The 13,662-nt window shown below is 42.4% G+C and overlaps 1 protein-coding gene across 1 annotated transcript in view; it reads right to left on the bottom strand.

The window, feature by feature from the left end:
* LOC117517415 (cilia- and flagella-associated protein 54-like) overlaps positions 1–13,662 on the bottom strand; it is a 133,783-nt gene that overhangs the window by 22,524 nt on the left and 97,597 nt on the right. Inside the window, exons 49-51 of the mRNA XM_034178419.1 lie at positions 9,324–9,439; positions 1,020–1,174; positions 811–934 (exon numbers count right to left, since the gene is read on the bottom strand). Of these exons, the coding sequence (XP_034034310.1) occupies positions 811–934; positions 1,020–1,174; positions 9,324–9,439 (395 nt within the window). The remainder of the gene's footprint in view (positions 1–810; positions 935–1,019; positions 1,175–9,323; positions 9,440–13,662) is intronic.

Genomic DNA, 13,662 nt, shown 5'->3' with positions numbered 1-13,662 from the left:
GACACATTTTGTGAATTGACTTCTTTGTCTATTGTTGTAATCTGTTGTGTTTGTTGTGCTTATTCACAACAGTAAAGTGTTGTTATTTGACTTCCTCCATTGTCCGTTCATTTGCGCCCCCTGTTGTGGGTCCGTGTTCCTACACTTTCCCAACACCCCAGCACACCGGACTGACCTCAGGTTACCACGCCTGTTGCAACACTGACCAGAAGTCGCACCCTGCAGCCAACCAGTGCTGGACATGGACACATATGTATTAGAGCACCCAAAAATAATTCTACTTTCGTTTCAATTAAGGACTCTGTTTTTGTTGCTCTTCTGTTTGTAAAGCAATTCTTTTACAATCTGTAAAAACCGTGTAACTGTTCGAATGGCCTAAGCAATGGATCACCCCTCTGGGTCTGGTCCGCTTGAAGTTTCCTACTCATTATCAACACAGGGACATTTTTCTTACCACTGTTGCCTGTGTGCTTGCTTAGGGGGGTTGGTAAGGTTTGACCTTACTCATGTGAAACGCCTTGAGGCAGTTTTGTTGTGATTTGGCACTATACAAATAAAAAAAAATTAAACTGAATTGGGTAACCTGTGATGAACTGGGGTCCCATCCAAGGGGAGTCATGAACACTCATCTAATTCATGGCATGGAAACTGGACATAAGCACTTGCCCGATGGGGCTCAGGGCATGTAAGGACTTACGAATATATTGTGTACATGACCACACAGGTGGGGCTTTCATATGCTTCAGTTGTGAAAAATAAATTAGCTTGACTGTGCAGTTTGTATGTGAATTATTTATAACACAATCCTACCTGATCTCTTCTGGACATGGAACATGAATGCTGAGATTCAGGCTTTTCAGAATCAGGTATGGATGTTTTCACAATTACAGGAGATGTCTGCAGTAGCTTCAAGGAAGAAACTGCCATGTCAACACTGAATACAGACAGGATATTAAAATAGTTATAATATGCAAATGTCTGAATGTGAATAGATACAACACACATATAGACAACTGTACCTAAGCGCAGTGTTCCCCTGTTGCATGTAGAGGTTGGCTTTAAGAAGACTGAACTCTATAGCCAGTTCCAGGGCCTCAAACTCACCACAGGACTGAGATGTGAGCTGTCGTGAAATACAGTTCAACAGAGACGACGCTCCTTCCAGCAAAAGGAACTATGACAAAGCAAGCATGTGAAACCTGCATGACTTAGCAAAAAAAAACAAAAAAACAAAAATGCTACATTTACAGTGAGGAAAATAAGTATTTGAACACCCTGCGTTTTGCAAGTTCTCCCACTTAGAAATCATGGAGGGGTCTGAAATTTTCATCGTAGGTGCATGTCCACTGTGAGAGACATAATCTAAAAAAAAAAAAAAAAATCCAGAAATCACAATGTATGATTTTTTTAATAATTTATTTGTATGTTACTACTGCAAATAAGTATTTGATCCCCTACCAACCAGCAAGAATTCTGGCTCACACAGTATGTTCATTTTTCTTTAAGAAGCCCTCTTATTCTGCACTCTTTACCTGTATTAATTGCACCTGTCTGAACTTGTTACCTGTATAAAAGACACCTGTTCACACACTCAATCAATCACACTCCAACGTGTCCATTTATTTTATTTAAGGATGATTCTGAGAAAGCTCAGAACTACACAGGAGGACCTGGTCAATGACCTGAAGAGAGCTGGGACCACAGTCACAAAGATTACATTAGTAACACATGATGCTGTCATGGTTTAAAATCCTGCAGGGCAGCAAGGTCCCCCTGCTCAAGCCAGCACATGTCCAGGCCGTTTGAAGTTCACCAGTGACCATCTGGATGTTCCAGAGGAGGTATGGGAGAAGGTCATGTGGTCACATGAGACCAGTATAGAGCTTTTTGGAATCAACTCCACTTACCATGTTTAGAGGACAACCCCAAGAAAACCATCCCAACCATGAAGCATGGGGTGGAAACATCATACTCTGGGGGTGCTCTTCCACAAAGGGGACAGGACGACTGCACCGTATTGAAGGGAGGATGGATGGGGTCATGTATTGCGAGATTTTGGCAAACAACCTCCTTCCCTCAGTAAGAGCACTGAAGATGGGCCATGGCTGGGTCTTCCAGCATGACATTGACCCCAAACACACAGCCAGGGCAACTAAGGAGGGGCTCCGTAAGAAGCATTTCAAGGTCCTGGAGTGGCCTGGCCAGTCTCCAGACCTGAACTCAATAGAAAATCTTTGGAGGGAGCTGAAACTCCAAACCTGAAAGATTTGGAGAAGATCTGTATGGAGGAGTGGACCAAAATCCCTGCTGCAGTGTGTGAAAACCTGGTGAAAAACTACAGGAAACGTTTGACCTCTGTAATTGCAAACAAAGGCTACTGTACCAAATATTAACATTGATTTTCACAGGTGTTTAAATACTTATTTGCAGCAGTAACATACAAATAAATTATTAAAAAAATCAAACTATGTGATTTCCGGATTTTTTTTTTAGATTATGTCTCTCACAGTGGATATGCACCTAAGATGAAAATTTCAGACCCCTCCATGATTTCTAAGTGGGAGAACTTGCAAAATCGGAGGGTTTTCAAATACTTATTTTCCTCACTGTACTTTAGACAGTGAAATGAAAAAATATTTCTTTCAAATTCATATGTTAATACATTGACATATATACAAATAAGAGGTCTATTAGAAAAGAAACCGACAGTTTTATAAAAAAAAAACAAAAAACCTATATGGATTTGAATCACGTGCTATTACACCAGACATGCTTGAACCCTCATGCGCATGCGTGAGTTTTTTCACGCATGTCGGTGACGTGATTCGCCTGTGGGCAGGCTTTGAGTGAGCAGTGGTCCAGCCCTCTCGGCTGAAATCCTTTGTCTGAGACGCTGCTGGAGACGGCGCGCGTTGCTTTAACAAAATTTTTTCAGGACCTGTGAGGGATATCCGAGTGGACACTATTCAAGAAATTCTGCTGGTTTTCGGTGAAAAGTTTAACGGCTGATGAGAGATTGTGGAGTTTCTTTCGCTTTAAGGACAGCTCACAAAGCGGATCGGCGCGGCGCGATCGGAGGTGGCGTCCGTCTGGCTGTTTCGAGCTGAAAACTTCCTAATTTAAGGCTCTGTTCACCCAGGACGTCGTCAGAGAACAGAGAAGTTTCAGAAGAAGTCGGCATGAGGAGTTTATGCGGACATTCCACTGTTAAAGAAGATTTTGTAATGAAAGAACGTGTGGGCAAATTCGCCGAGTTGGTTCCGTGACGACGCCGCAAATCCGTCTGCGCCGCGACAGGAAAAACACCTCCATGTTGAAAACCATTTGTAAAATTCAGGCGGCTTTTGATGGCTTTCAACAAGTGAGTATCTGAGAAATATTTTAACAGCTGGGCATGTTCCAACTTGTCCGTTAAGGTTTCCAACATGGAGGTGTTTTTCCTGTCATGACCCCCCGGGTCGGGTCCGGCCCGACATGCGAATCTGCCCGCACGTTCTTTCATTACAAAATCTCCTTTAACAGTGGAATGTCCGCATAAACTCCTCATGCCGACTTCTGAAACTTCTCTGTTCTCTGACGACGACCTGGGTGAACAGAGCCTGAAATGTGTAAGTTTTCAGCTTGAAACAGCGAGACAACGCCGCCTCAGAGCGCAGATCGCCATCAGGCGCCGTGGGCCGTCCTTAAAGCGACACTTACAGACTAAAATCTCTCATCAGCCGTTAAAATTTTTACCGAAAACCAGCTGAATTTATCGAATGGTGTCCACTCAGTTGTGCCTTACAGTTTTTGAAAAAGTTTTTATCAAACAAAGCAGCAGTCTCTGAGCCATTCCTAAACAATGAAAAAATCAACGAGAGGGTGGGCCACTCTTCACTCAAAGACTGCCCACAGGCGAATGACGTAACCGACAGGCGTGAAAAAACTCTCGCATGCCCACGAGGGTTCAAGCATGTCTGATGTAATCACACGTGATTCACATCCATATGGTTTTTGAAAAAAATAATAAGGTCGGATACTTTTCTAACAGATCTCGTATATACATTTAATCCACTCAAATGTGACCAGATAAATTCTTCTATCATTTAAAACTACACTTGCCCTCTTTCAAGACTGTAATAGCTAAAAAAGCAATTTCAGAAGTTCCAGATGTTGTGTTTGGTTGGTGGCAAAAATTTAGTTTTAATATCCCAAAGTGACTGCAGTGTAAGTGGCAGGAATTTAATCATTTTAAGGGAGCTGATAAAACACTACAGGTGAATGGAAGCAACTGAACAGTACTGAAGAACCATAACATCCAGACAACAGCCCAGAGGCTGATTCATCTGGGAGGTAGCCAGGAGGCCAAATCAAAACAGATATTTGGGGACGACCAAAAGACTGCAATAAGGATGAAACAACTCGGACAACTGGCCATGGTATTTTTGAGACATATGGAGAGCAGCTGGGAGGTTGTAACAGTGTGACATTCAACGCAACAGAAGAGAGGGTGTTCTGGAAAACCAGCCAGATGGCTGTAACGTGATGAAGAGCTCAGGGCACCAGGCAAACAGCTGTAGCGCGGGATGAATTTTGGGGGGGCAGTCAGGTAGCTGTGAGATTGCAAAGGGTTCAGCAATCTGCCAAGGCATTCATAACATCAGCAAACCAGGAAACAGGGCAGAGAGGGACAAAGATATACAAGAGGAAGTGGTGAAACCCCATCACTGAATCAGGAACTGGCTGTATTGCCATCATATAAAGGGCAGGGTTATTACCCTCCTCCACCTCATCACAGTGGGGGAATGAACAGGGGTGCAGGATCTCAGCCTACGAAACTACAGAAAACCAACAGATGAAAAGACAATTTCATTATATCAGAGAGGACATAAATACTGAGGACTGATTATATGGGACAGGTGAGTGATCACCAGTGAGACAGGTATGTGAACAGAGGCTTAACAAAAGCAAACAAAACTCACAAATCTGCAATCAACACAAACAAAAGGCTGACAAGAAGGTCAATATATAACAAGAAGAATATTTGGTTGAAATAATGAGTAAATAAATAAGTTAATACATTAATTTCTAAAGAAACAAAAATGTTTATAGTTAGTGTGGAAAAGTGGATGCCAATCACTCAGTCATTTTCTGCAGCTTATCCAGGTCTGGGTCACCATGGCACACCACACATCCCTATCCTCAGTCAAGCCCTCTAACTCTTCCTAAGAAATTCTGAGGCATTCACAAGACAGCTGGGAGATATAAGCCGTCTATCATAGTCTGGGTCTTCCCTGGGGCTCCATCCAGTTGGAACTGCGTGGAAGGCCTACTGAGGAAGAGGACCGGGGGCATCCTCAACAGATGCCTGAACCACCTCAGCTGGCTACTTTTTATGTGAAGGAGAAGAGGCTCTACTCTGAGTCTGTCCCAAATATTTGAGCCTATCATCCTGTCCCTGAGTGTACGTCCAGATACCTGATAGAGGAACTCAGTTTCTGCTGGTTGTATCCATACCTTGTTCTTTTGGTCATTACCCAAAGCTCTTGATGATAGGTGAGGATAGGAGTGTAAATCAACTGTTCAATCGAGAGTCTTGCCTTCTGGCTCAGCTGTTTTTCACCATGACAGTCCAGGACAACTTCTGCAGGACCTCAGACACAGCCCAAATCTGTGTTACCCCTTCTATTGAACAAGACACCAAGAGGCATTAACTCTCTGACCCAGAGGGGGTAATCCACCCTTTTCTCACAGAGGACCATGGTCTCAGATTTGGAGATACTGATCCTCATCAAGCCAACAGAACCATATCATCTGCAAAAGGCAGATATGCAATTCTGTGGTTACCAAACTGGACACCCTCCAATTGTTAACTGTGACTTGAAATCATGTCCATGAAATGCCAATCATGTCACAATACACAAATTAATTCTGGGAAAATATTATATAAGAAAAAAATTTGAAATACTGAAGCAGCCAGTCTGCTCTTTCCAAGGCTGAACCTGTTAGAAGTCAGAAACTGAGCAGAGTGGGTCCTGGTTAGTACTTAGATGAAAGACGTCTTCAGAAGGCTAGGGGCTGTGTGTGTTTCTCTGGGATAAACTGGAGTTACATCAGGAAGGGCATTCGGAATAAAACCTGTTTCAAATCCTAATGTGGATCTGTGTTGGATCTGCGGTGGCAATCCTAAACACGGGAGCAGCCAAAAAACCACCACCACCATCATTCTTGAAGTACAGTGGGGAAAATAAGTATTTGACCCCCTGTCAGTTTTGCAGGTTTTCCCACCTACAAAGAATGGAGAGGTCTGTAATTTTTATCGTAGGTACACTTCAACTGTGAGAGATAGAATCTAAAAAAAATCCAGTAAATCACATTGTATGATTTTTAAATAATTAATTTGCTGTTTATTGCATAAAATAAGTATTTGACCCCCTAGAAAAACAGAGCTTAACAATTGGTACAGAAACATTTGTTTGCCATTATAGAGGTCAGACGTTTCCTGTAGTTCTTGACCAAGTTCTCACACACTGCAACAGGGATTTTGGTCCACTCCTCCAGATCTTCTCCAAATCTTTCAGGTTTGGAGTTTCAGCTCCCTCCAAAGATTTTCTATTGAGTTCAGGTCTGGAGACTGGCCAGGCCACTCCAGGACCTTGAAATGCTTCTTACAGAGCCTCTCCCTAGTTGCCCTGGCTGTGTGTTTGGGGTCACTGTCATGCTGGAAGACCCAGCCATGACCCATCTTCAGTGCTCTTACTGAGGGAAGGAGGTTGTTTGCCAAAATCTCGCAATACATGACCCCATCCATCCTCCCTTCAATATGGTACAGTCGTCCCATCCCCTTTGCAGAAGAGCACCCCCAGAGTATGATGTTCCCACCCCCATGCTTCACGGTTGGGATGGTTTTCTTGGGGTTGTTCTCATCCTCTAAACATGGTAAGTGGAGTTGATTCCAAAAAGCTCTATTCTGGTCTCATCTGACCACATGACCTTCTCCCATACCTCCTCTGGATCATCCAGATGGTCACTGGTGAACTTCAAATGGGCCTGGATATGTGCTGGCTTGAGCAGGAGGACCTTGCTGCCCTGTAGGATTTTAAACCATGACAGCATCATGTGTTACTAATGTAATCTTTGTGACTGTGGTCCCAGCTCTATTCAGGTCATTGACCAGGTCCTCCTGTGTAGTTTTGAGCTTTCTCAGAATCATCCTTACTCCACAAAGTGAGATCTTGCATGGAATCCCAGACCAAGGGAGATTGACAGTCATCTTGTGTTTCTTCCACTTTCTAATAAATAATCATAACAGTTGTTGTCTTCTACCAAGCTGCTTGCCTGTTGTCCTGTAGTCCATTCCAGTCTTGTGCAGGTCTACAGTTTTGTCCATGATGTCCTTAGACAGCTCTTTGGTCTTGGCTATGGTGGACACGTTGGAGTGTGATTGATTGAGTGTGTGAACAGGTGTCTTTTATACAGGTAACAAGTTCAAACAGGTGCAATTAATACAGGTAAAGAGTGCAGAATAAGAGGGCTTCTTAAAGAAAAATTAACAGGTCTGTGAGAGCCAGAATTCTTGCTGGTTGGTAGGGGGTCAAATACTTATTTTATGCAATAGAATGCAAATTAATTATTTAAAAATCATACAATGTGATTTTCTGGATTTTTTTTAGATTCTGTCTCTCACAGTTGAAGTGTACCTACGATAAAAATTACAGACCTCTTCATTCTTTGTAGGTGGGAAAACCTGCAAAACTGACAGGGGGTCAAATACTTATTTTCCCCACTGTATCACTATCTATGTTGGGGTTCTGTCTGAGCCGGGATAATTGTGTTGTCTCTGTGTGGACTCCTCTTAATCGTGTCTGCCCCTAGTGTCCGTTGTATGTGTGGGTTGGCCCCGAATGTATGTGTGCGCACCTGTCATTCTGCTGTCTGTCATTTTTCTGTCAGCTGCGAGTGTGTGTGGGCATGCCTCCTGTTCTGAGCTCGTGTTTCGGTGTATGGATGCATGAGTGAGTGTTCTGCCTCCTGGATACGTGTGTGTGTGTGTGTGTGTGTGTGTGTGCGCATGCATGTCTGTTCTCTTGTTGTCTACGTGTGTGTGCGTGTGTGTATGAGTGTTCTTCTGTTGTCTTGTTTATCTGTTATAAAATGGTAAATGGATTGCATTTATATAGCGCTTTTCCATCTGCATCAGACGCTCAAAGCGCTTTACAATTATGCCTCACATTCAACCCGATGTCAGGGTGCTGCCATACAAGGTGCTCACTACACACCGGGAGCAATAGGGGATTAAAGGCCTTGCCCAAGGGCCCTTAGTGATTTTCCAGTTAGGTGGGGATTTGAACCCATGATCTTCTGGACTCAAGCCCAACACCTTAACCACTAGACCATCACCTCCCCTATCTGTTCCTTTGCCTTATGCAGTTGTTATGGTCATGCCTGTCAGCTGTGCTTGGCGTCTGACAGCTCCGCCGTGTCCAAGGGTCCTGTTTTCTGCATTCATGTTTATGTGCTCCATTATGCTTTGTCTATTTATTCAGTCACGTGTTTATTGTATCTCTGTTCTGGTACTTGTTTTCACAATAGTGATGTTTTCTGTTATATCAGTAGTTCTGGTTTGTACATGGGTTTATTTCCATGTTCGTTTCTATCAGATATTGCACTCGGATCAGATGTTGATTTTGTTACTTCCTCTGTTAGATTTTGTGATCATTGCTTTATTTTCTACTTCCCTATAGATGCCAGTTTTAGCCACTTTGTGTTCATTCAGTTCTCATGTGTTGTGTTTGAGTGTTACACCTATCACTCAGTTTGTTTGGTATATAAGTCACACCCATCTGCTTCCTCACTGCCAGTCGATTACATTCAGTTCCTTGTTCCTGGTTACCTTTAAGTGTCTTTACCCCGCAGTAGTTTTTGATAGTGTTTTTTGTTACCACCTCATCTGTCTTTTTCACCCAGTGTGTTTGTAGTATTTTTGGATTATTGTCACTTGGAACTGTGTGGTCATGATTGTAGTAACACTGCCACCTGAAGAATTAAAGCATATGTGTCTTTAAACTTAAACATAAACCAAAACAATCTAGGTTGTTTCAAATTATTATGCATAAGAAAGTAATCAGTAAAACCCTGATTTCACACAAACTATAGACAAATTTGCAGTGGGTAAATTTATATTCACTCTCAGGATGATGCATATATCTGAAAAGCATACACTATTAGTGCAAGCTTTCCCATGACATTTATCATGGGGAAGAGGAGGGGGGCTCATTTTATACAAATAAATATTTTTTTAAAAAACTGGTGGCAGTGGGAAGGTGTCCCTCTAGCAGTCTTACCTTAATATTTTCTGGAATGAGTTTCTCCTGAAGGCAATCAAAATCCAGCAATGTTGGCTCATTTCCTGGCTTCTTTTCCTCATCCTTTTCCGGCACAGACTGCTTTACAGGTGTTCCTGATATAATCACATTAGAACTTTGTTTTGATACCCTTTAAATGCATTTCCAAATTTTAGCTGTTCTTTAAAATTTGTTACATTATTACTATCATTGTGTATTTATATTCCGTATCCTCTCTGCAATTTTTAAGAGAATCACCATTTTATCAAAGAGTTGATGTTGTATTTAAAAAAAGTTCTGCGAAATCTGCCTCTGAAGCCATTATCACAAAGGGCAACCCAACAGGGCACAACACATCACGAAATGCTCAGAATGTCTTTTTGTGTTGGGCTTACAAGATAGCGTGCGACGCTACATGTGTCAGGAACTGTGATGACATGGCACGGCAGGCAGGTGGACACAAATGCAGACTCATGGCTCAGAGGTGGGATTTAGAAAAAGGTTTAATCAAAAACAGGCTGAGGTTGATACACAGGGTGACAAGCAGGCAGGCGGCGGTACAGACAGTTGTGAGGTGGCGGCATGGTCAGTAACAAGCAGAGTTGAAGCACGGGCAAACAGGTGTATCCGAGGAGGCAAAAATGGATTCAAAAAACAAGCAGGGTTCAGGCACAGAGAAGCAGGTCAACTGGCTCAGACAAAATAGCAGAACAACGAGAGGCTTGGAACGAGGCAACATGCACAACAAACTAGCAGTGAGCTGTGAAGAACAAGGGGTTTAAAAGCAGAGGTAAATCAGGGCGTGATGGGATGCAGGTGCAGGGAAGAAGGCGTGGCTGGATGAGACGAGTGAAGTGACAGGTGGGCGTGTCAGATAAAAGCAGCAAAAAGAGGAATGTGACAGTGACTGAACAAATGTTAAACAATTAGGAAATAATGATACCTAAAATACTAATGTGAGGGAAACAGAATAAACAAATGAAAAAGCAGAAACAGAAAATTAACGGCTGGATCTAAACTAGAACAGAACTCAACAAGTGGCTGAAGTGTAACAGAAAAACCTGAGGGACTAATATGGAATGACTAACTAACCAGAAGATAAATGATGAAGACTAAACTAGAACAGAACTCAATAAGTGGCTGAAGTGTAACAGATAACTCTCAAAACCTAGCATGATCACACAGAATGACAAATAAAAAGCAAGAGACTAAACTAGAACAGAACTTAACGCGGCAGAAGTGTAACAGATAATAAAACCAAGACTGAAGTGTAAGAAACAGAAAATAAACACCCAGGGCCGGACAGAAGGACCAAGACAGGGAAACGTACGAAGACTGGGGGACAACCTTATTCTGAGCAGATCCAGGGCCAAAACATGACAATGACAGCCAAAGCAGGTTTTGTCATTCACCATTGGAGCAAACTGCGACCAACAAGTAAATAAAATAAACAAAATTAACTCATTTTAGAAAGAGGTTTAACCATGGATTACTAGATGTCCGAGCTACAGACATTGCAAACAACTAGAAAAGGATATTCCAAGTCTCAAGAACTTAAAATGGACACTGACGTCTTCTGTTTCATTGCAAAAAACAAACATACAAACAAACAAAAAAATAGCCAAAAGGATGTGATGACTATCTTGGTCTCATTTTGAAAGCATCACAAAATCTAGCATACTATGCCAGACAAGCAGTCTCTTCCCACTTTCCGAAAATAGCAATCTCTCTCTTGCAACCAGTTGATATGTGGGAGTTCTCTGGGCCTTTTCCAGTTGCTGGGGTCCTTAAAACTAACTAACTCCCACTAAATAACCATTTTTTTGACATAAAGTTATTACAACATTATCCATGGGACCACTGATGAAACCTAGTCAAAGAGAACAGAGTACCAAGAGACGACACTCCAATGCACTTTAGTCAATAGCCACTGACGGCGCTGTGAAAGCACTGCCGCCATCTTGAACTGCTGATGTTAACATCAGCATTCACAACAGTGTAATTTAACATACTTTTTTTGTCTTAATGGATCAATATTGAGGTTTTTCATTGTGAGCAGAATACTGAAGACACAATGGATAGCTGTGGTGAACGCTGGGCCCACTGTGATGAATAAAATAATTACAGAAAAAGCTCTTAAAATAAGTGATTTATTTTCTACATGTTGGCAACTGAGAAACACACCCAGAGTAAACAGAGGTTTAAAACGCTGCAGTTAGTCACAAGCAATTCCACGATAAGGAACTGAAGCACTTCCAGAAGTCTTATGTGAATAGGTTTTCATGAAGCTGTGATTTTTAACTCAGAGAAAAAAACACGAACAGGTGACATTAAAAAACTTCATTTACTCTGTGTGCTGCGTCTCCTTCAAATGACTTCCTTTATGTTCATTAAAACAAAAAATGAATGCACACTGTAAATCTGAATATTCAATTTAATTAAATACATTAAGTAGTGTAAACTCAATTTTTTTTTTTTTTTTACAAAAAACCTTCTACTTACTTAAATATTTCAAGTTTGTGTAGTTTTTGAGTAAATTAAACTAAATTTTTAAACTCAGAATTTTGATTGACTTGAACTAATTGTATATTAAGTAAGAAAAATTTCAAAGCACAAATTAAGCACAACTTAAAAGAATTATATATTTGAATTCCATCCATCCATCCATTTTCTTCCGCTTTATCCGGAGTCGGGTCGCGGGGGCAGCAGCTCAAGCAAAGCCGCCCAGACCTCCCGATCCACACACACCTCCTCCAGCTCTTCCAGGGGTACCCCAAGGCGTTCCCAAGCCAGCCGAGAGATGTAGTCCCTCCAGCGTGTCATGGGTCTTCCCCGGGGCCTCCTCCCAGTGGGACGTGCCCGGAACACCTCTCCAGCGAGGTGTCCAGGGGGCATCCGGAAAAGATGCCCGAGCCACCTCAACTGACTCCTTTTGAGGTGGAGGAGCAGCGGCTCGACTCCGAGGTCCTCCCGAGTGACCGAGCTCTTCACCCTATCTCTAAGGGAGCGCCCAGCCACCCTGCGGAGGAAACTCATCTCGGCCGCTTGTACTCGCGATCTCGTTCTTTCGGTCATGAGCCAAATGTCATGACCATAGGTGAGGATCGGAACGTAGATCGATCGGTAAATCGAGAGCTTTGCCCCCCTACTCAGCTCTCTCTTCACCACGACGGTCCGATACAGCGACCGCATCACTGCAGATGCTGCACCGATCCGTCTATCGATCTCACGCTCCATCCGTCCCTCACTCGTGAACAAGACCCCGAGATACTTAAACTCCTCCACTTGAGGCAAGGACACTCCACCGACCTGAAGAGGGCAAAGCACCTTTTTCCGGTCGAGAACCATGGTCTCGGATTTGGAGGTGCTGATTTTCATCCCGGACGCTTCACACTCGGCTGCAAACCACCCCAATGCATGCTGAAGGTCCTGATTTGATGAAGCCAACAGAACCACATCGTCCGCAAACAGCAGAGACGAGATTCTGTGGTTATTTGAATTCCACGTATTTCTATTGCTTCAGCATTACTGCATGTGTCTGATGTCAGCAACATACGGTAGATGTGGTGAGGGATGATATGGAAGCACACGTTTATGTAACTATGAAAATGTTTGAGTTGACTTAATAATTACTTTAGCAGGGACGGTGGCCAAGTGGTTAGTGCGCTTTGATTTGGTGTAGAGGGTTTCCGGTTCAACCCTACCCCTGCCATATTTCTGCATGTAATGCGGAGTTGCATCAGGAAGGGCATCTGATGTAAAATTTGCCAAATCACTATGCACTTCCACCTTGGATCTGTTGTGGCGACCCCCCGAGTGAAAACAAGGGAGTAGCCGAAGAGACTTACTTTTACTTAATGAACACTTTAATTAAACTGTAATCATGAAGTATAAGTAACGGAATCTAAACTTTTAAGTTCTGAGAATAATTGACTTTTAAGTTTAGAAACTCAAAAATTTTGTGGCAATTGTTTCCCTCAATACTTTTCAGGTTTACGGTGCAGGATCTAACAGCAACTCTTCCTGTTCGCTGGCAGTGGATTAGTTTAAACTGGAAATACAGACAATAACAGCGGTGGGTTTGGACAGAAATATGAAAACTTGCACTCTAATATCCAATGCAAATGCAAATTAAAGATAAAAGTATAAGTAAAAATATTCCAATGTCAGCTGTGATTTCTGAGGAAGAGTCATAATGCTGTCAATACATCAGATCACCATTTTATGGATGTGTACAGTTTGCATGAACAGTTTGGTTTGTTTATGCCATATTTTCAGTTATCTGTAATATGCTTTATATTTGTGATGTCAAACTATATTATTCTGATACATGAGATTT

Source organism: Thalassophryne amazonica, chromosome 9 (assembly GCF_902500255.1).
Source record: "Thalassophryne amazonica chromosome 9, fThaAma1.1, whole genome shotgun sequence".
Lineage (NCBI taxonomy): Eukaryota > Metazoa > Chordata > Actinopteri > Batrachoidiformes > Batrachoididae > Thalassophryne > Thalassophryne amazonica.
This window is presented reverse-complemented; position numbering and strand designations above follow the sequence as displayed.